This window comes from Anopheles maculipalpis, chromosome X (assembly GCF_943734695.1).
Source record: "Anopheles maculipalpis chromosome X, idAnoMacuDA_375_x, whole genome shotgun sequence".
Lineage (NCBI taxonomy): Eukaryota > Metazoa > Arthropoda > Insecta > Diptera > Culicidae > Anopheles > Anopheles maculipalpis.
The window spans coordinates 15,716,320-15,740,221 of NC_064870.1; the positions used below are offsets into that span (position 1 = coordinate 15,716,320).

Consider the following 23,902-nt stretch of genomic DNA (forward strand, 5'->3'; position numbering starts at 1 on the left):
TTGGTTGTTTATGTACAGCATTTTTTTCACTTTTTTGAGAAAGTGTCCACGCGACCACGGGAAAAGCAGTTGAGAAGCTGTTTTTGACTCTTAATAAATTTATCAACTTTTTCTCTGCCTCCGTGGCGCTAGGCTTACAGACGTACAGTGACCGTCAACGTTAGAAGACCATTTTAACGTCCTTTTTTGGAAAAAAAGCTGAATTCGATAAATTTACTAGGTTTAACTTTATCAAATTTTGCCCCTTTTTTGGCTAAAAGTTCATCAATGCTTAATCAGTTTAATTAATTAAGTTAATCAAAACTTTTTTACTACCACACATAAACAGTTTTAGAGTTGAAAAATTTAAAGAAGTGATGCCCAAAAAAATTGTTGAAATTTAAAAAATAATAAGTCTTATTTCATAGTCATGTGTGTTTCAACCGTTTTTTTCCATCAGAATCGAAAAAAAACGGCTAACTACCGGTTCCAAGACTCATCCAATGACAGGAACATGTTCCCAATTGTTCAAGTATAGCAGGAGGTATTATTTTATTGACGGTCATTGTACGCTTGCAAAGCGATACACGACACACAGTAGTAGGAACAGCCGTTATAAGACAAAACTTGGAGAGAGATGAAAAAGTGCAGCTGCGGATAAGAAGCGAAGGAGGTGGATTAGTTTTGTCAAGTAGTAGTCTAAGAGCGCTTGTAAACGATAGCAAGTTTCACTCATTTAAAACTTCCATTTCAGTTGGCTGAAAATTTCCGTTGTCGTGATTTTCATACACGGCACACACCCATTTCACTGGTTGTTAAGAATTGTCAAATGTTTATTTGTAGACGCGGGGAGAAAATCGGTAAAATAACGCAATAGTAAATTAATACGGATTTGGAATTATCGATTCAAATTCATGAATCGGAAAATAACACCCCAAACATAATAAAAGCGAAAGCTCCAGTCTCACTAGCGACAAATATTCAAATATTTCTATCAATTGACAGCTAAGTTTTACTAATATGAAATATTATCGTAACAGCGTTGTTAAGTGAACTTTCAGTTGCACTAAAAAAATCATCTTAGGAAAGCGTTTAGACGTGTTAAGTTCAGTTTCAGACAACAGAAATGTGATTTGACAGTTAACATTGAGTGAAAGTTGCATTCGTTTTTCAGTGGTTTAACAAACAAATTAAAACTGCTTCATATACCTGGCCAAAAATGCTTTTGTTACATGTTCCAATAATTTATGTTCCATCTAGTATCTACGTAATAGCAAACCTACTAGTCTTGTTTATCGATTGTGACGTTTCGTATCGCTTTATTTTATTCTATGTAGTGTATATCTCCGGACTGCACACTATTATGTTTCTTATGTTAGATACCATACACTTGTACGTAGAAAACGAAAGTACCTAGTGCTTTTACACCGGTGTGTTACAAACACAACATTGCTGCTTACACAGGTATAGTCGCGAGCAATTCGACAGTAAGTTGAGGGATAACATATGCATATATTTTTGTTTTCCATTTAACGGCGCTCGATCGTACGACGATCGCGATATTATAAAGGGATTGAAACAAAACAAAAAACGGATGTATCTCCTGCAGCACTTAAGCAACACACATACAGCAATCGCCTATCATTTGTAACAGCTAAGCTATTCCTATTGCTTGAGAACGATATATCGAACTGCGTCATCTGCCGACAGTGCAATGCAGTATGCAGAGATCAAACGGAACAGTGGTAAAATTGTGATGGTTTGGCAATGATTATGCAACAATACCGACGAAACGGAAAGCAAAATGGGAGTTGTAAATTAACGGAAACGAACACGCATAATTAATTATAAACTTTGTTGGTTTAGATGTAGCTAATATACAGAAATACAATTATAATAATTCGTTTCTTTTTTAAAATGTGCACGTGTGTAAATATGCTGCGTTCGTGCGGGCGTACCGTAAGAACGTATCCGAGAGCAGGATAACAGGTGGGTAGATAAGTTACAGTCCTGATGTATAGATTGTGGCACAAAAAATGAGTTAAAATGTTTGTCAGTTTTGGCCAATTACGAAAACACACATGAATGAATTTGAGATTCGTCATATGATTAAATGATGAGTTATTGTTTCGTGTGGAGCAACTTCTGAAAGTTTCCTTAGACAGTAGAATGACGGGTTGGCTGACCCAAAGATCCAAGAGAGGTGAAGTTATGGACGACCTCGAAGGTGCGGTCAACTAACCGTACGTCACCCCTGCGTGTGTCAGGAACGGTTAGCAGGGTCGATGTGGGTGCCACCATCTATCTAGTTTTTGCCTCGTTAATCTCCAACCCGAAGTTTTCCGCCATTTGCTCGATCCTCATATCAACTTCCGCTGCGTAGGAGATGATGTCTATGTCATCACCGTGTGCCAGGATCTGTGATACACCTGTGGTTGCTGCACTCTAACTTATATCCCTTCTTGTTTATGAGATAGATGATACCAAGATTCCAATCGCAAATCATCGATTCGCTGTCCCATACCTCAGCAATAACTCGATAAATCTGCTGCTCTAGTGCTGCAACTACAAAACAACATTGATGGAGATAGCAGAAGCTCTGGTGATATCTAAAAACTTGTGTATCATATGTTTCATATGCATTTTGATATGTAAAAGCTTTGCGCAAAATGAGTGCTGCGTGAGCTCACAATCGATCAGAAACAACAACGGGTGGTTTGAAGCTTTTAAACTACAATAAAGCCGAATATATATGTCGACGTGTGACTATCGACGAAATGATAGAAAACAACATATTTTCTATTCGTAGATCAGAAAAAAAGCTTGTTATTTAATGTAGTATGACAGCTCTACGCCGTATTGTCGTGAAAAAAAAAAAAATGCTCACTGGAAATTACTTGTAAATTGAGGTCCAATGATGAAGTAATCGCCAAAACAGAGCCTTATTTTGCGGCTAATGGCAAACTGTATTTGAAAAATGGCTTCGAAAAGATGGTGGATCGCTGCAAGCACTAATTACTCTCGAAGAGTATGTAAAGTTGAGTAAACAAATTGAATTTTGTCAAAAAAATAATTCTATCGTAGCTAGGACTAAGACTTATCCACCCACTTGGTACATGCGAAACCTTCTTCCTTTTTGTCCTATCCTTTTGTTATATCCTTTACTCCTCCCGAGTGTTTAGTTTAGCGCACCAACAAATCATTAACCGTTCGTACAGTAATGTCCCGTGCCTGGATCGTGTTGCGGCAGCCTGGATCGACACACGTCAGCTTTACCGTGCGTATCGGTTGAAACTGCAAAAAGCCATTGTGCGAAAACTGGCACTGCTTTAGTGTGCTGTTTTCGGGCGTAAGCTGTAGGTATACGAACAGGGCGGGCACGCTAACCGACACTTCCAGGCTAACGCTGGTCAGATTGTTCTGTCTGTTACAAACCGCCGACAGCACATTGATAGCGATCTTCGGTTTAACCCGTTGATCCGTTCGGATGTTCTTCAGCTTGTCCAGGAGGACGAAGTTTTCGGCGATCGGTTGCGAGCGAACCGACTGTTCCGACCCGTTACGGTAGGCGTACAGCAACAGCAGATGGTTGGCAGGATGCAGACCAAGCTGGGCAAGTCGTCCATACACGTCCCACTGGGGCACTAGCTTGACGGAGTTGGCAGACACCCGTACCGTCTCGATATGTCGGTCGACCGGTCGGAAGCTACCGTATCGATGGATGCGTATCTCCACATCCCACAGCTGTTCTGCTGGCTCGAGCGTATCCCGCACAGCCACTACCTCCAGCTGGCGTCGTTCGTTGATGAAAGCAATCAAATGTTCCGGTGCAAAAATGTTCCGTAGCCAGACGTGCAGCAGCTTAAAGGTGCCACCGTACTCGATCGATGACCAGGACGGAGCAATCCAGACATCATTCAGCTGCCAGTAGAGCGCACCCATTGTGCCGTGCTGAAGCCGATGCGCCCGGTACACTTCCGTTTCCGTCTTCACGATCATCGCCTGGGACAGTTGACTTAAATAGATCAGTTCGGGCCAGTAGTCGTTGGCGGACGCATCGTTCGGAAGAGGCAGATTATAGCGTATCATCGCGAGTATTGGTTCGTTGCCCAGTGGGCTATGCTGGCGGTGATTAATCAACTGTGTTAGCTCTGCCGGACCGTAGCTACGCGCTTCCGGCCAGCTGGTGAATGCTGGAAATGATTGAAACCCGTACTCGGACACGAACCGTCCGCCACGATACTGAGCCGCATTCCAGCCGTCCAGGAAGTAGTTGTAGTAATGCACTGATAAGGAAGACATGGGTAAGTAAATTGCAAAATTAGTTAAGAATAAAATGTAAGTTTTATGTCAAACATGGCATACTTGCCTGCTACTTTGTAATTTATCGTTTCTAAACTAATCGTTTATTAGGGTTGACGTAATATTGAAATAACTAATACATCCAAGTGTCTAATGTTTGACTGACTTTTCCGCTACGTAGAACAGGTTATTCCGAGATTTTTTTTACCCTTCGCCATATACTTTTGTTCTCGTCCCGAGGTTTTTTTTACCGTCTGATCAAATATTTTTGCTCTTATCCCACGATTTTTTGACATATTCCCATATATTTTTGGCATCTTCTATTGATTTTTATTTCATTTTGGTATACTAGAACTAAGAGTGAATTTATCATATAAACGTTTATGAGCACTCTGAGGAACTCTGTCAAGCTGTAAATTTAACCTGTTTGAATATAAAAAGTTACCAGGGAGTAAATCAATTACTTTTCACATAATTTTACTATAACCGCATAGTATGAAATTTTAAATTTAATCAGCATTTTTTCGATTCGATTCGATGAAAATACTTGTTCACGGACTTGATTTTTAACACTGATTGGACCGTACTTCTTAAAGCAAGACAACGAAACCAAGATTCAGTAGTGGAAACCAAAAATGAAGTGGAACGTGCCATGAAATTGCGGCCCAAGAACAAAACTATATTAAGCAATATGGTCTGGCCGTCCTATGTGAATAAAAAAAAGTACAAAAATATATGTTCACGCGCCAAAAAACCTCGGGACGAGAACAAACATATTTGGACACAAGGTAAAAAACTTTGGAAAGTGTCGAGAATTTCCGGGATACCCTGTATCAATAAGTCTAGTAAATAAATATACGGCTGGAAAGATTTAGATCTAGAACGTTAAACCAAGCTCAGAAGAAGAAGAAGCGAGACCTTAATTACCCCGGTATGAGGGTAATACATTGGCTGAACTATGAAGAACTCGGAGGATTCGAAGATTTGATCGCTAGAAAGATTTGAAGTGGATAGGATCCTTATTGACGGGTTCGATCCGATAAAGATACGATTGGGATTGGGATTTGACTGGGATTCAGATTCCATCGGCTAGAACCAGAGGAATTATCCAACATCAACCGCACTAAAGGGAAACCGTTCTCATTGCAGAGAAGATTATTCGAATAAAGCACTTAAATTAATGAAACAATTATCAATGGCGAGAATCAATGGGAGACGAACGAAACGAACAGTAATAGATACAATTCACACAGATGACGGAGCAATCCTTGAATCGGTATAAAAGTCTCTTTTCTTTCTCTGGACGTCAATGATCTCCTTGGGATTCAATGCTCAGTTAGTTGATCTTTTGAGTTCAATTGGCATGGCAACAATCATCTTCACGTCTATCTGTAAGACAAGGTGACCCTCTGTCGATGCATTTTTTGTGCTGTACCTCCATCCTCTCGTCTCGAAAGTGACTCGGTCTGTGTCACCCGCGCAATGGACAATGCCAAAATAACATCCATCACCGGCTCCTTTCTTTGGCAAGGTAATGGAGGCACACAGGTGCCAATTCAGCAAATGGCACTCCCTCGTATCCGCGGTGAACTTAACCTGCAAGTATCAGCCATCAAAAGCGACTCCACTATTGTGTAACCGCAAAGACTAGCAGACATGCCTGCAGACAACAGAGAGCCGCGAAGAAACGCTTACTGACACGAAAGTCGTGTTAGAATTACCACATGTGCCATGCAGTGTGGAGCAATATCACACATAATAAATTATCGTAATTATTAACGAGCTTGCCTGTGCCTGCTATTGAACAGAAAGATATCCTGTGGCGCATATCTTTACAGTATACGTCGAACAGTAGAACACCAATTCACTTTGTGCCCAAGAGCATTGCCAGCGAGATTAACCTTCCAAAACGCACAACAAAACAACTTGTACCACGGCTGCCTCTCGCTATGAAGAACCTACGGTGAATTTAGCCCTTCTGAGGTCCTAAGCGACAATGGTTTTGGGGCCATTGGAGGAGCGGGGTAGTGCGAATCAAGTTGTTAGGAAACCCATGGCGGATGGGATTTTGTGGTCCAACACAATGCAGTAGCAGGGCTTGATCAAAATCAGAACAGAACATCCGCTGGTCACGATAAAAAAGAGGTGTCGCCACCGTGATATAATATGACAGATCGAATTCTAATTAGGATTATAATTCGAAGATTCGAATCTCTATCGAAGATGGAAACTTTGGTTTCTTTAAAGATTAAATCAGGCCTATCCTCATAAGATAAGACAAGAGACTCTCCTTTAACACCACAAAACCTCGAGTGCAAGATTAAGGGGGGAGGAGGGGTGGGGGGGGGGGGGTTGGTTGGGGTATGCATTAGTATGCATGTCCCCAATGTAATATTTGTATTCGAGGCACGCTAACAGAAGAAATAGAAGAAAAAACCTAGGCAAGTAGAGATAGCGGTACAAACGATATTCATGAGTGTACACAAGACAATTGGACACGCTCGATACTGCCGACGTGCCCCGATACTGCCGGACTTATACTCACAGCCACATTCTCAACACCTTGCGCGTGAATGACAACTCATACTGCTTCAATTTCACAAACGTCAAATTGGAGTTCGTTTGGCGGAGTGAATATCGGGGCGTAATACCGCCAAAATCAATAGCGCTATCCCGGAGGGTAGTAAGATTATAGGCCCTGGAAGAACATGTTGTCGCTAACAATTTTCATGCAAATTACCGGGACCCCACCACATGTATATCAGGGTTCACGAGTACGATTCCCTGCTACGAAGCTACTACTGCAAATCTCCCAATACGAGGCCCCTGTTACAGGGCCACTTATACGAGGCAGCTTTTGGGGCCAGAATGGCCTCTTAAATCCAAGACCTTCTTTGTATGAAAGCATTGTATTGTTGCTGGGTCCGATCCGTCTTGGACTATGGCCCCAGCTGGTATCACCGCTATGCAGAGAATCGAGATTTACGCTTCTTGTTGTGCGTAGATTTCTGCATGACTACACTGTTCCTGTGTCATATTATCTAATCCGCTACCGTATGCTCGGCCTGAGTGAAATTGGGTCTCATCATTTTAACGTGCAGTCCTACTTCATTGCCTGTATCCTTTCCTCAGAGTTTGACGATCCTTCCCTGTGGTACCACAAAAGGTGTACAGTATCACAAAAATTGTGCGCGACCTATTACTACATGCAACCCAGCTGATATTCAGAATAGCGAATGGAGAAAGTATTTGAGGTATTAAATTCGTCGGTTTTTGGTAGACCCAGATGCCATCTGATGGTTTGCGAGACTTGTTGACTTGGATAGGCAGACCTCACTACGGGGGGACGGTCCGGATGAGATTTGAATCCCGATCATGTCATGTGAAGACCGGCGCCTCTGTCGTCTCTACCATCACACCGCCCCGTTTATATATCCTAATCTATTTTGAAGGTAGCATGCTACCAAAGACAGCTTAGCTTATGAGGCGGACGAAACCGTCACAAGAAACAGGGAAGTAATACTTTTTTTTCCCCGTACAGTACTTCTAGGGGCTCCAGACATTATGAATATTTGTGTCAATTGTAAATATACACCCGTTCGCGTTACTTACCGTCTCCGTAATGCGGATCTTGAGGATTTTCGGCGATGTAATCGTCCTCTGCCCGGTGTTCACCGTTGGACGGTGATGATAGAAGCACCAAGCGCCATGGATCGTTCGCCATCACTGTCGGCAGCACCGTATCCACGTACAGTTGAACGTACTGTGCGGTGTAGTTGCTAATATTTGTATCGGTTTTGTACCAATTTTGACGCAGTGCCACCTCGTTCTCGTTGTTGGTAGCCCACACAGCAACGCTCGGATGGTGCTGGATGCGGCGCACGTTCTGACGCACTTCCTCCTTCACCGTACGCAGGAAGTCCGCATCGGTCGGGTACATCGAGCAGGCGAACATGAGATCGTGCCAGATAAGCAAACCGAGCTCGTCCGCCATGCGGTAGAAGTGGTCACTCTCATACAATCCGCCACCCCACACACGCAGCATATTCATGTGTGCATCCCGTGCAGCGTACAGCAGAAACTTCACTGTGAAATAGTGGGTGATGGCAGCATTTTAAATGGCGCAAACAACAACAACAGCCCCAAACGTAATAGGATTACTATGTGTCGTCAACTCACCATAGTTCACGTCGTACGAACGCTCGGGCAGTACCGAGGATGGAATCCAGTTCGAACCCTTTGCAAAAATAGGCACACCGTTCACCCGGAAGTAGAACATCAACCCATCGGTTGCAGGTTCCTGAACTAGTTGCACCGTGCGGAAACCGATACGGATCACCTTCTCCGAAATCTTTGTGTCCGGGTTTTTCAGCTTAACACCGTTCAGAGACACATCCTCCCAGCGTACGTACAGGCTGTAGAGTGTCTGTTTGCCAAACCCATTTGGCCACCATCGTTCTACCGCATCCTTGCGTACGGTCAACCGATGCTTCACCAACAACTCTCCATTCGCATCCGTACGGTTCGCGACCGCCAGTGTTTGTTCGGATTCATCTCCCAGCGGTACACCACTGCGAATAGAACGAGAGAGCGTAAGTGTTGCATAGCCTTTGTGACCAGCTCATCTGTAAGACACACTGGCAACGATACCCCTGTACATGATCTTGAATGTTAACAGTCCGTTGATAGGCACACTGCTAAGTCCTGCTTCGAGATACACACCAACGTCAACCGTCCAGCGCTCTTCGGTACCAACATCCGTCTCGTTGATTGCTACCGTGAGGTCGCGGATCAGTGCTGAGCTGTAATACTCCAATCGGACCGGCTTCCAGATACCCATCGATGGTGCCGCCAAACCCCAATCCCAGGCGAAGCTTGCTTGCATCTTGCGGATGAGATTTACGTGGCATTGACCATGGTACACGTCCGGTGGACACGTCGGCACGATTGGTAGTGCTTGGTGCGTGGCGCGTTCGCGTGCCTCAACAACGGACGATCGGAACTGTAGCCTTAGTTCTCGTGTATCTCCATCACACTAGCGCCGATTGGAAGTGGACACCCAGCAGGGTAAGTTTAAGGATGGCTCAACAGTTAGAGGCACCGGTTTTTTACTTACCAGATCCTTCACGTCGTAACGGTACCGTACAAACATATTCTCGGTTGAACCGAGGTGTCTTTCACCGAGGTAGACATCAGCAAACGTATCCACACCGTGAAATGTTAGCAACACGTAGTCATACTCTTCTTTCAGACCTAAACATTGCGTTAGTTAAGGAGAGCGGCATTTTCGGTAGTTAAGCGCTAAACCACTCACAAGATAAGTTGGTTCGGTAGATCCAATCCATTTCGCCAACCCAGCTCGTGTTGACATCGTTGTACTCCTCCAACAGCGAACCGATTACCATGCTATGCTCCAGCGCTGTATACACACCAGAAGGCACTGTTTGGTTCGGTATGATGTAGACTAAGGTAGGTAGCACAAAAAAGAAAGTTATGACGCTGAAAAAGCAATAACTCGCGCGACATCCAACGCTTACCTCCTTTCGTGTCCTGTATCTGCCACAGCAGCTCGAGATCAATCTCGGCAGAACGTTTGGAAGTGACGTGTTGATTGAGCATGATCGTCACCAGCAGCAGGATGACAAACAGGAAGAATTTGAGTGCATCCAGCATGGTGCGTTAGTTTGAGTGTTGAACCTGAATTTTACTACGCCGAACAAGGGCTTCATGTGAGCCTGGTACACTTGCTTCCAACAAGACGAGAATTAAACACACATCGTCTCGTGGCTACCGACAGACACACACAGGAATGTTCACAGCAGAACGAAAATGGTGACCTTCCGTTCAACAAACTACCGCACTATTTGGTCGCGCTTATCATTGAACACTTGCAGTGTACACTTGGTAGTTCGCTTGATGGCACTCAACGGGATTAACGGCTGATAGCTGATAGTGTGAAGATCAGTGCGTTTTTATAATCTGCTTCCAGCAGTGCTCTCCACCATTGTTCTACATACACTTTTGCTTCTTCAATCGGTATAAGTGGCAGCTCGCTAGCCAGAGAAATTATCTCGATTAAAACCAATCAAAGTCACTCTCGGTGGACTTAACCTCGCTTTCACCACGCACCGGTGTCTTGTCGGAACGTTTTCACAAAGTGTTCATCCCGGAGTAAACAAAACACAAAAGAGAAGAGGCGGTTTCTGACACAATTCTTGCAACGAGTAGCGTTTCCAGAGCAGGCAAAAATCAACCATCGGCGAGGTCGAACGGCCATCGACTGATGACGGTATGCTTGGCCTGCACACATTGGGCAGGTGGCTGATTCGCGCATACGTTGCACATTTACCGGTCCCGTCGTCGCGTCGGCCGTATGACGACACTCGCTATGAGACACGACACTTCAACCGACCTTCCGCACCCTAATCGTGATTTTCCGGATTCAACGATTCCGAAAAGAAACAGTGGACGCAATTGTTGTATGTGCTCACTATTTTTATATTTATATCTTGCCAGTTAGTGTACGTGAGCTAAAAAAATTAACATTACTAGCTAACTTCGCAAAATGTACTTACGAGAGCATATCATAAATTTTATTACAAATTGTATTTTTATTTATAATTAATTATGACGGTCAAGTGCCGTATTGTTACAGATTGTTGTATTGTTCCATATTGTAACTTTTTTTTAAATTTTTATGTCCATTAGCATGCTAGTGCGAGATTAAAAATATTTAACAATAATAGTGTATACAGTGAGGAGTGCAGAACTACGACAGCCAGCATGACGATGACGAGGTACCCTCGCCATCCCTGGACGAAGTCATCGGTGCCATCAAACAGCTGAAATGTAACAAATCAGCTGGCAGCGATGGGCTGGTGGCCGAACAAGAAGGGTCCGGAGAGGATTTCCGACATCATGCATCGGCTGATTGTTAAGACTTGGGACCAGGAAGAACTACCGGGCGGATGGAAACTAGGTGTCAAACACACGGTGTACAAAAAGGGCGACAGGTTGGACTGTGCTAACTTCCGGGCCATCACAGTCCTGAATGCTGCCTATAAGATCCTGTCCCGAATACTCTTCTGCAGACTGGAGCCCCTTGCTACAGATTTTGTCGGAAGCTACCAAGCTAGACTTGTTGGAGGCAAATTTACAACCGACCAAATCTTCACTCTACGGCAGATGCTCCAAAAGGTGAGGGTTTGAGCATGCTGTCGGAATCGTTCGAATCTCACCGGGGTCTGAGGCAAGGAGACGGACTCTCCTGTTTGTTGTTCAACATCTCTCTGGAGGGTGTCATGCGAAGCGCGGGCTTCGATCTCCGGCGGGGCGTACACCCGACTGAAACGCGATGCCAATAGAATTGGATAGAGCATCAATGCGACGAAGACAAAATACCTGCTTGCCGGAGACTCTATCTGACCGTGATAGAGCCCGACTCCGAAGCAGAGTATCAGTTGACAGCGACGATCTCGAGGAGGTAGAGGAGTTCTGCTACCTTGGTACGATCGTAACTTCGTACAACAACGTAAGCAGCGAAATCCGAAGGCGCATTGTTTAGGGGAATCGTGCCTACTACGGACTCCACAAACTCCTGCGATCCAGAAGACTCCAACAACACACGAAATGCACGATTTACCGCACCTTGATGCGTCCGGTAGTCCTCTACGGGTACGAGTCTTGGAATATGCTGACGGAGGACGCCAATGCACTCGCCATTTTCGAACGACGGGTGTTAAGGACTATCTTTGGTGTGTGCTGTTTGGCGGTGCTGATATCCTGACGGTAGTCAAAGCCGGAAGGGTACGTTGGTTGGGGCACGTGATGAGGATGCCAGACTCATGCCCCAACAAGAAGGCACTCGTCAGCGACCCGTTCGGAACGAGGCGTAGAAGAGCGCAGCGAGCTCGTTGGCTGGATCAAGTGGAGTCGAACCTGTCGGAGATCGGATGCAGCCGTGGCTGGAGGACTGCAGCCCTAGATCGAGTTTCCTGGAAACTGATTGGAGACCTGGCCATGTCGGCGAGACGTGCACAATCAAAATGCAAAATAATATCTTTTCTTAATTATTTGGTTGTGACCTAAACGGTGGCTAAGTCAAGAAGAAGAAGAATATCCAATATGACCCTCTTTCCTAAGGATGATCGCTCGTAGCCATCTTTGAATGATTTCTAGCACGTTTCTGAGGTTGCATAGATCCAGGACGTTCCGCGCCAAAAATTCCACCAAAAAAAAAAATCACTTTTTTGTCAACGATGGTTCAAAGATTCTCTATTGGGCCAGGTCTCTCTGGGGCGATCATTCTAAGGATTTGATGTAACAGAAACGGAAAGGCGATCGTTTTCTTGAAATATCAGTTCAACCATCTTGATGGATAATGTCTTGATTTAATTGATGAATGCCTTCCATGAGAAACAGCCCCACACCGTGTTTCATGATATGATAGAAATGATTGTCTTGCAGTCGTTCATCGCTTCTAGGCCAGACTTTTTTTTGCGCCGTTTCTTATTGAGTAGTTTAAACATAGATTCGTCCGACCACACAACATGTTTCCAGAACTCCATGGGTTTATTTATGTGGGTCCTGGTGAATTTCAACCGTTTATTCTTGATCGTGCGGCTGATGAGCGGGTTATCCGGGTAAAATGGCGCCGACGCCGACGGATAACACGATGCGAAATCTCTTTCATTTTCATGGATTGTTATGAATGGATTTCTTGACCACTCGGATGATTTCGCGATCCTCTCGAAGATCGATTTTACGTTTCTGCCCATGCCCAGTCTAATCGGCAACACTCTTATACTTCTGGTGCTTCAGAATAAGCTTCTGAAGAGCATCACGACTTACTCCATATTCTTCTGGAGCTTGATGTTGAGTTTGGCTTTGATAGTAATCGTGCACGATCAGATTTCAGGCCTGGAGCGAAATTATTTTGCCTCCCACAACAAGGGCGTGGAAATGACTTATGGTTTACTCAATATTTGTACTAAAGTTTGCATTTTTAAAAATAGATTAAAATTGCCGAATTTTTACGAGTTTACCTGCAGCCCGCACCAATGGAATGAAATTAGAGTTAGCCGTCAAAATTTGACAGCTCTATCTCTGGAACTCTAATCGCGCAGGCAAAAATAACGAAGCACTTCCGTGCAGAAGTATGTACGATCAAATAATCAGATCATCGAAAGAAAGCCCGGTTACGTACGGCCGACGACCCTGAGCGGCAAGAAAATTCATAGGAACCTGAAGAGGAAGACCGAGGGAAAAGGGGTTACATCCCTGATTGCCGTGACCACTTCGGATGGTTAATATGCGAAATGCGAAGAGACGTTGGTGATGGACGACGAGACCTATCTCATCCTGGGTGGCCTTTGACTTTCAGTGTACTTCGTATTTTACTTCCCCCAAGAAGGGAAGAAGGGCTCCAAGGTGTAGTTCATTTGGCACACCAAGGTCTCCATGAGGCTGCTGATGTGATTTATAATCAGCGAGAAGGGGATGTCAAAGTCGCTTTTCTTTCGCTCCTAATTTACCATGATCGGGGAAATCTTCCGTACGAAATGCCTGATAGAGTTCTTGTCGCTTATCAAGAAACCATATGCGCAGAGCCACAATATTTTGGCCGGATGTGGCGTCGGCCCACTACTCAAAGCCATTTTTGAAGTACATCGTGGCTGAACACCGATGTGGTACCTAACCCCGGCTGCGTCCTATCGTGAATTTCTGAGGTAACTTTCAGCGTGCGGTCTATTCCAATAATTTAGACACGAAAATCGAGGAGGAATTAAAAACCAAAAAGGGGAAAATACCAAATATGCCTATTTGCATGTGTTTGTCCGCCATGACGAATGTTACGATTAACCGCAGGAAGGCTGCTCGCAACGGAGTAGAATTTTTTCTCAAGTGAGCTTAAATGACTTATTTCGATGGGAAATTTAACAAAAACATTTATCTTATTTTATTATTCAGTGACAATGCGGCGATGTGTAGTGATATTCAATAATAAACTTTATTATTAAGTATGACGGTATTAAGTATGAAGTATAACGTCGTCTAATTGGCAACAATTAGCTCTATTATTTATTTTTATTACCATCCGAATTCAATTTTTTTTGCAAACGTTATATCGACTCTAAAGCATATGTAAACATAACATTTTCAAAACTGTTATATAATAATTGTATAATGGTACTATCGATTCTCAACTTAATAAAAACTGTTTCCTGCCACCTTGAAAATTTGTTTTAAATAATCACTCTTCGAGCTAGTTAACAAATGGCATTCACTGTACAATGAAATCCTAACCATTTGAATCGGCTTCACGGGATCAAGCTTAACAGCGTTGGAACATTCGTTCCCCCATTTCTACCGAACGGTCAGATTAATCGACGAGTCCATGGGTCTCATGTGCTGAAATCCTGCACGGTTTGCAGGAATTCAGGCGCAAAGGCATATCATCCACACCATGCACGAACGCAAGCAGCGGTGTGGCATTTGAAAGGATTCTTGCCCGCGTGTATGTGTATCGCACAGCAAATAGTGCGTAGGTTTGCCTTGTGGTGTAGTGACACCGTCTGCACATGATGTTTCGACCTATCCTTTGTTCTGTTCGCCCACGGTAGTCAATCGATAAGATGAGGTGAGGTGCACGATCCGCCGAGCAAAAAAAAAAAAACTAATTATCGCCACTCACTATTTCCCACACGGCGGGTTTTTCGAGCGATGACAGTGCACGTGAAGGACAGTGCATCTATTTCGTCTTTTCTGCGCTTGCTGAAGCCATCCCCAGCGACGGTAAAAGTACGGCAATGCGTTCGATAAGCCGAAGGTAAATATGCCGTTAAATGTTTCATTATCCGCACTAAACCCGCGGCACCCGGCTATCCATGGTGGACATTTATGGCTGCTAGAAGAGAAGGCAAGGAACGAACGGAAGGAAATAAATAACAAATGAACTGCAATTGTGATCAGCTGGAGGATTCCTACACGGTCTTTTGCAGGAGTATTTTCACCGCTCTGAACTAAATCTGCTTAAGAACGCCAGCAATGAAAAATGTCTATCGGCAAGATAACCTCGAAACCTGTCTTAGTGCACTGATGTCACAAAAGTCTCTAGCCTTTTTGAATGATTTACTACTGTATCAAACTTCAATAGTCTAGACAGGTTGCTTTTTATTCTGTTTCTAAGCGGTATGGTAATACAACCTACCGCCCGTTACTACTCTTACAAAGCAATGCCCCAACGTTTAACCCACAATCTTCAGGATGACTGCATCGGGTTATAATAGTGCCACACGGGCATTTCTGTAAGTGGGTAAGGCCGTCGTAGTCATAACCATATCCAGATAAAGGTATCAATTTCATCTGCAAGATGTTCAATGCACCAATTGGAAAAACAAGTGCAACACCCGCATATGTACACTTGAAGTTCCACTCTACTAAGCAAACGCTGGAGATGGCAGGACGAAGGTATGCATCCGTCACCAATGACCAAAAATAGTTTGTCCTTTAGATGCCCTCCATGCGCGTACCATTCACCTAGGGGTGGTGGTTAACGTTCCAACGAAAATCCGTTTAAAACCCCTCCATCGTCCGGACATTCGGCGTTAAGTAATTTGAGCAGCAGTAGATAGAGTCCGCTCTATGTACGTAACTGCAAGTGGTAACTACAAAACTCCGAAATGTTTTTTTTCCTGGTAGAACGTTTTGCATCGACACTGTTATGCGTCAGTTACCGCTCGTCATATGGATCAAGTGTAGTGCGTTTGTATGTTCAAAAACGATTACATACTAGGGCATTTGGTTGCGGTTCCGATTTGTTCCAGGAACGCTGGCACGTTGTCGTTGTCCTGCATTGGTTGATTTTTGGATCTAACGTTTCAGCACAATTTGTTACAGGTTAAGCAGATGACAGTTGGTAATCTCTTTTTTCTTTTATGTTGTTCTGAGTGTCGAGGAAAGTAGATACTTCTTCGCGATGGTTTGTTGCTTTGCATGGTTTACGAGAGCCGTGCCCTGCTTATGCAACGGCATGATCTCTAATATCTGATTGTGGTAGGATTTTACGGTAGTAGGAACGGAAGCATTACCTTAGTTTTCGAACGGTACCTGATATTATATAATAGATTGACGAACTTATTTTCACCACGTACCGCATTCTTGATAATGTTAGCACCATCGTATAAATAAGGTTCTCGTTTTACCTGTGCATTAAATATTTTGGTTTGATTTGCATGCACGTTACCTGTAGTTTATACCGTAGTGTCAAAATGCAAAAAAAAAGCAAAAAAGGTGGCCACAGGTCGTCAGTTATCGCTGCTATCGAAAGGAAAATTCGGGTAAATCCAGTGCGTTCAATAAGAAAACCGCATCCGGGAGCTGCGAGTCGAACGATGCAAGAAGTACTTCAGGTAGTCCTGTTCACTGATGAGTGCATGTTTACCGTCGATCCGGTATCAAAATCCAGAACCGACCGATATATTAGTTCTCTTCCGGTAAAAGACGTGACCGACAAGCACAAGAATGTATGTCTGATCAAGCATCCTGCTAGCGTTATGGTATTCGGATTGGTGGCTTCCGATGGCAAACAAATTAACCCGATGTTCATTCCAGAAGTCACACCTCGAACCACACTCAGAAGTGATTGCAGGAACATTTTCCGTTCCGGACGAAAGATATATGACCGCCATTCTGCCACGATTTTAATCCGCTGGATTACTCAAAATGGCGCATTATGAAGGACAAGGCCTGTTCTAAACGCCACCCCAGTACACCAAGTCTCAGAGAAATGGATAGAGACTACATTATTAGAACCTTGCATTTCGGAAGCGTGATGAAGCCGTAATTGCAGCAAATGGAAACTAGATCGATCGATCTGGGAACAGGAATAATTACCGGAGGAGTGGGAACTGGGAATCATTTACCCAGTCTACAAAAAGGGCGACAGACAGGAATGCTCGAACTATAGTGCCATTTCAGTCCTTAATGCCGCCTATAAGACCCTGTCACAGATCTTGTTCTGCAGACTTGAGCCCCTTGCTACAGATTTTGTCGCCAGCTACCAAGCGGGGTTTGTTGGAGGCAAATCCACCACCGACCAAATCTTCACTCTTCTGCAGATCCTCCAGAAGTGCCATGAGCGTCAGGCCACCATGAATGGGGTGCAGTGCAAAGTGAGAGTATCGAACATGCTTTCGGAATCGTTCGAATCTCGCAGGGGTCTGAGGCAAGCGGACGGTTTCTCCTGTCTACTGTTCAATATAGCCTTGGAAGGTGCCATACGAAGCGCGGGGCTAGACAATGATATCCGTGGCACGATTCTGTACCGAGCTCTTCAATTTCTTGGCTTCGCGGATGACATTGACATCGTTGGCAAAACGACAGCGAAGGTGTGTGAGGCGTACACCCGACTGAAACGTGAAGCAGCAAGAATTGGATTGATGATTAATGCGACGAAGACGAAATACCTGCTTGTCGGAGGCTCTGATCGCGATAGAGCCCGAGTGGGAAGCAGCGTGTTATTCGACGGCGACAACCTCGAGGTAGTAGAGGAGTTCTGCTATCTTGAGACTGTCGTAACTTCAGATAACGATGTTAGCAGCGAAATCCGGAGACGCATTGTTCAGGGCATCGTGCCTACTACGGCCTTCACCGTCTGTTGAGATCCAGAAGACTTGGAGACCGCACGAAATGCGAGATATATCGCACACTGATTCGCCCGGTTTTCCTATATGGCCACGAGTCTTGGACCATCCGAGCGGAGGATGCAAACGTTCTTGGCGTGTTTGAGCGTTGCATCCTCCGGACCATCTTTGGCGGTGTGTTCGAGCATGGAGTGTGGAGAAGAAGGATGAATCACGAGCACGAGAGTTCGTTGGCTGGATCAGGTGAAGGGTGACCTGTCGGAGATTGGGTGTTTACACGGATGAGAAGCTGCAGATCTCTTCTTGACCGGGCCATGTCACGACGACGTGTTCTTTAGAAGAGCAGGCCGACATGAGTGAGTGAGTGAGTGAGGAAGCTCGATCGATGTTTAACATAGTTTGGGACCCTAAGGAACATCCTTCCATTGAATGACAAAAAAAATCGAACACGAAAATGCTAACAATTTCTTTAATTTAGATGTTGCTCAATGGTGCAAACACTATCACGCGTACTTGAAGAGTCCGTCTGTTTTGTTAGCCAAATCCAATAGCCCATAACTCTCTAAAACCACCAAGCTGATATTGTAACGTTACACTCTTTCACAGTCTAGTTTTCGCTTTTGACGAATTTTCCCAATCTACAGTATACGAAAAAGGGCTTCGCATGCAACACACCTCATTAGGGACAATAGAGAAATTTCAGCCACTGAAGATACCAGAGATTATTTCACCATCCCCGACTAATATCGCAAAAAAACTTCCGTCAGTTCCTCCTCATCTAACATCTAACGCAGGATGACGATAACGGATAACGGTATAGTGTTACTATCTTAATTTTTTATTTATTTTACCTTATTTTATGATTATTAACAATTTCTGCCTTAGCAATACGGCCTGAATAAAACAATTTCTGCCTTAAATCCCTTAAAATTGCTGTTGTCTAGTAGCATTATAGAGAAGAAAAACATCAAAAACTCAAAGCGGGAAAAAAGGAACAACTGTATCGCTATTGTCAAAAAGATTACATCTAGGGAGGAACAAATGCGCGAGCGATCGGCGGATGAGGAGGAATTAAAATCAAAGGACTTGGTAGCATAGGAGATGAGCCAAAGATCCGTTTATAAGCAACTCGAGTGAATTACTCATTGAATTACTCTAGGAGTTCTAGTTGTACTTTGAATAGTGAACGGACATCAAACAACCCCTGCGTGCTGCAGGAGATGCAATACAATCCCGATGTAGGATCTCGCAAATCAACAGTTCCACTAATGATAAATCCAAGGCTTTCCGTATGATTTCGCCAACATGTTCTTTGAAGTTCAACTTGTCTTCAAGTATCACACCAAAACCAAGAATACTTCTATTCTTGATCTTGATAACACGGACAAGAGAAGATTGAGACAATGAAAAATTAAACAAAATACGGCTACGAGCATGAGAAAAGGAAATTATTAAACATTTAGACGGACATAAAGAGAAAAAATTTGAACAACACCAAACAAAAAAAGAATCCAAACAATGCTGAATCAAAGAACAGTCAACCATGGAAGAAATAGTTCGGAATATTGTGATGTCATCAGCATACAGCAGATAAGGATCACGAGGTAGAACATTACAAACATCATTCACGAACAAGACAAACAAGAGAGGACTTAGTACACTACCTTTGAGGAACACCCAAAGAACTAGAACAACTTCTCGAAACATGTTGACCAAAGTTTGCTTGACTAGACTGATCCTTCAAATAAATTTAACTATTAGATCCCAACTTTGCTAGTTTAGCAAGCAGTCAGGGTAAACTGCATCTAATTCTAAACCAGCCTCAAAGGTACGAAAAATTTTAGTTGAAAAATACATAAGGCTAGTGGTATAAAAGCATGTTGCTGAGTGCTTATAGTTGAGTGGCAACTAAACGTGAAATTTTGATAAGTAGCTAATCCTAATGTTTTGGGTGACTTATTCGGAAAAACCATGTTGGCACTTTACGGGGCGGCAAATGGGAGTTGGGTTATTAAGCAAATCGACCACAGACCAAACATTTACTCTACGCCAAATCCTCCAGAAATTCTGAGAGCACCAGATCCATACAAACAACCTGTTCATTCCCTGGGAAACTGGTACGCCTGTTTAGGGATGCCTCACCGGGGTCTAAGGCAAGGCGACGGAATCTCCTGACTGTTCTTTAACATCGCTCTGGGGGGTTTCATTTGAAGCGCGGGCTTTGGCATTCGGGGCACGATTTTCACCGAAACTCTCCAATTCCTTGGCTTCGCGGATGACATTGACGCCATCGGACGGACATCTAAGCGTGATAGAGCCCGACTAGGAAGCAGAGTATCAGTTGACAGCGACGCCTCGAGGATGTAGAGGAGTTCTGCTACCTTGTTACGATCGTAACTTCGGACAACAACGTAAGCAGCGAAACTCGAAGGCACAGTTTACAGGTAAATCGTACCTACTGCAGACTCCACAAACTCCTGCTATCCAGAAGACTTCAAAATACATGAAATTCCCGATTTATGGTACATTGATAAGTCCGCAGTCCTCAATGGATACGTGTACTGGGCTATGCTGCCGGAGCACGGCAATGTCCTCGTCATTTTTAAGCGGTAGATACTAGAATTTTCTTTGACTCTGTGTATGTGAGCAGCTCATGTGAAGAAATTTTATAGACTACGAGCTAGCCGAGCTGTTTAGTGCCGCAGATATTCCGACGGTAGTCAAAGCCGGAAGAATGCGAGGGTTGAGACTTGTGAATAGGATCGCGGACTCATACCCAACCAGGAAGGCTGGTACCCTACTCGTAACCAACTTCGTTCGGCAACTAGGGGTAGAGGAGCACAGTGATCTCGTTGGCTGGAACAGGTGGAATCAAATATGTGGTAAATCGGTTGGAGCTGTGGATGGAGGAATGCATCGCTGGATTGAGATTTCTGAAAACGGATCGACGACCTGATCATGTCATCACGACGTGCTCAACCCTAAGCAGGCCAAGTAGAAGAAGAAGACGAAGAACAATAAGAAGAAGGCGCGAGGTATAAGAACATAACCGACTTGAAAGACAAGGCTCCGTCCAGCCCAATTTGATGAGTTAGAGAAGCAGAAGTTTGTCACCGCTTTAAAATCGCTGTAAATAACATGAATCTGTCTTCCACCATTCGAACTGTATCAGGTTATTTGTAGCTGATCGGCCGAACATAAAGCCATGTTGTTGAAGACTGACAAAGGCACGCACCTGGAACAACAAATACTTTTGAACAACACGTCTAAACACTTTACTACCAGCACATGGAATGGATATTTCTCGAAAAATTGGAAACCAGACTTCGATCACCGTTCTTTAAGATCAGGATGAGCAAAGCAGTCTTCCAGACCAGGAAGGTACATGTAAATTTCCAGAGTTTGAATAGAGATCTCCCTTTCAGGCCGTCCACGTGGACAAAGGAGTCCTTGGTAAACCGGAACTGAGATGGAGTAATGGCGTTGATGCCTAAGTCAAAAATGCCTAAATATTTAATTGGCTGGTGACGGCGCCAGATCGTGAGTGGTATCGAGGATTGCTCCAACCGGTCTGCGAAACCTGCGAAAACCGCGAAACATCGTGTTACGTCTCTTAAGTATGTCAGTAAGTAAGTTGACTAATTCAGTTACACTTTAGTTTAGGTCAGATACTCAGACTTCATCAGTTTTCGGTAACAGTGGTATCAGACATCTAGCTGTTAGTTGATATTCCGCAGTTTTTACGTTCACTTACATACGTTTACTGTCTACATTCAAAATCAATTTTATCAGATCTGAAGTAATTTAATCAGTAATTCAATAAGTCAGTAATCCAACTAATCAGTAATTTAATAAATAATTTAATGATGTAATTCAATTCAGTGATCTATTCCATGCCAATTCGTCCAATTCTATTTCTCTTGCATATTAACTACACCATTTTGGATAGCGCAATGTTGGATAAAGTCGAATCTTAGCTTCGGCACAACAATTTAAATCTTTTAATTTCCATTTTAGCTTTTATTTTGCAGTACTATTGTGTACAAAGGATTAAGAACGAAACAAAAACAAATCTAACACTTGTTCACTTGCTGCACACAAATACCACTGCTTCTCGGTCCTAAATAATTTCTTATAGCCTCCTCATCTATGTATTCCTGTCACATTGTTCACCTGTGTCGTACTAAGATAATTGAGCAATCCTGTTTAGCCACTCACTTTGGCATATTTGTTCGCATGCTGTGTCCTGCCCTTTGTCATATACAGTTATGCTTCCCGCCGTCTTAATGCTAACCTACTAAGATTCTACAAAATTTACAATCCCTATCGTACCCTATTGTGCTACTACGAACTCCCGAACCGATATCGGCAGCTTGTCCTCCCAGAATTAAAACCACTGTGTTTAGTTATTAAAGTCCGTACCGTTTGGTTTTCACAGGTTCACCGCACGCTCATATCACGACCCTTGTGCTACTCTCTTTGTACATCTATCTTCCACGACTACGTTGGCAGGGTTTGTCCGCGAATGAAGGAGGAATGCTGATGGTTTGCATAGTTAACCTTTCGCAGAAAGGCATCGATCCTTCGCTATCCTTATTGTCTGCTGCTCAGTCTCTACTCATGTGCGTTGGTACGTTTGCAAACAAGAACCTGCCCCGACTGTGCATAGTGCACGTGTCGATTCGATCGAAACTAGCGCAACGATTAATGTTCTACTTTTCACTATTCAAAAAAAAAAAAAGGAATTCGAGTTCTAAATCGCACAATCAGGCGAAACTTTTAACATACAAAGACATACGTTTAGAAAAACTTTCTTCATGCAGCGTTACCGTCTGGTCCATGCCTTCATTCCATATCACACCTGTTGGTCCTTCTTCCTTTTATTCCCCTTTCAGCGGCGCTTCGGTGGTGTCGAACAGCTGCACGAAGCCCCGGTGAGGTGAAGCAACCCTTTCGCGAAGGAAACAGAGGATCGTAGCTGGTAGAGGGTACTGCAAGCAAAGGTGTGATCCGGCTTCCGGCGAAGATAAGGCGATCTTGCCTCGGTTAGCTCAGCAAACTAGATGCGATCACTCTAGAACGTACGCTAGAGTAGCTTAGTCGTTTCACATAGCGGTCTTCGCCATCTACGCCTGGATTGCTGGAATGTTGGTGACGGCCATGGACACCCGGTTTCCTTCAGTTATCGATGATCACCACCGCTACACGTTTCTCCTGTACTGCTGTCCCAGTCACATCCCGAACGGTACTCCTAAAACGTGCCCTCACTACACTCTCGCCAGTACGCGAAGGCACGCGGATATTGAGCCGTATCTTCACTACGCGTACTGTACACCGGCAGAGCATCCATGTGTCATCCGGAACTCTACATACTTCATGCCTGTGTGTTGTTGCGGCAATCGTGGTAACCGGTAGGCAGTTGGATCGTTGCGGTGAGGTGTTATGGGAGGAGGAGTGTGTATGTGTGTGTGTTTGTGGAGGGTTTTCCGGATTTGTTTGGCGGCGGAAAGAAAAGGTAAAGGAAATAACAAAACGGATGCGTTGTAGTGGCAAACGAATTATTAATAAATTGCAAAATGTTCAGCTCTATGTGGAAGGTGATGGTTGAGGAAGGCGATTAGGGGAAGGAGGTGGGAGATGAGAAAGGAGGAGGTTGGATGTTATAATGTTTTGTTCCCATTTCCGCTGTTCCCGTCTATCCCCGTTAGGAGGCTTACATGCACCATTCGTTTTCGGTTAGTAAATTCACATTATAAGTAAATGTACATGTGGTTGGATCGATTTATATGCATATATGCATCGAAATAAATTAAATAAAGCATTTACAATAAGAACCTTGTTTTGTGAATGTGATGCAATGATTTGTGCCTCGGATTGTATCATGCTTCGAACGTTTCGGACAAGCATAGAAAAAAGACGATGCATTTGAACGATTGAATAATCAAATAGTTATTTTGCATTAAAAGATAGCAAGAGGC

General features: G+C 43.9%; 1 protein-coding gene across 1 annotated transcript; it reads right to left on the reverse strand.

Moving 5' to 3' along the window:
- Window positions 1-3,162: 3,162 nt before the first annotated feature.
- Window positions 3,163-9,969, reverse strand: LOC126562010 (beta-mannosidase). Its single transcript, XM_050218423.1, has 7 exons — window positions 9,819-9,969; window positions 9,596-9,745; window positions 9,398-9,534; window positions 8,940-9,316; window positions 8,461-8,852; window positions 7,894-8,367; window positions 3,163-4,265 (listed from the first exon to the last, which is right to left on the reverse strand). Exons 1-7 carry the CDS (start codon window positions 9,952-9,954, stop codon window positions 3,163-3,165), a joined length of 2,769 nt encoding a protein of 922 aa, XP_050074380.1. The 5' UTR covers window positions 9,955-9,969.
- Between the last annotated feature and the right edge of the window lie 13,933 nt (window positions 9,970-23,902).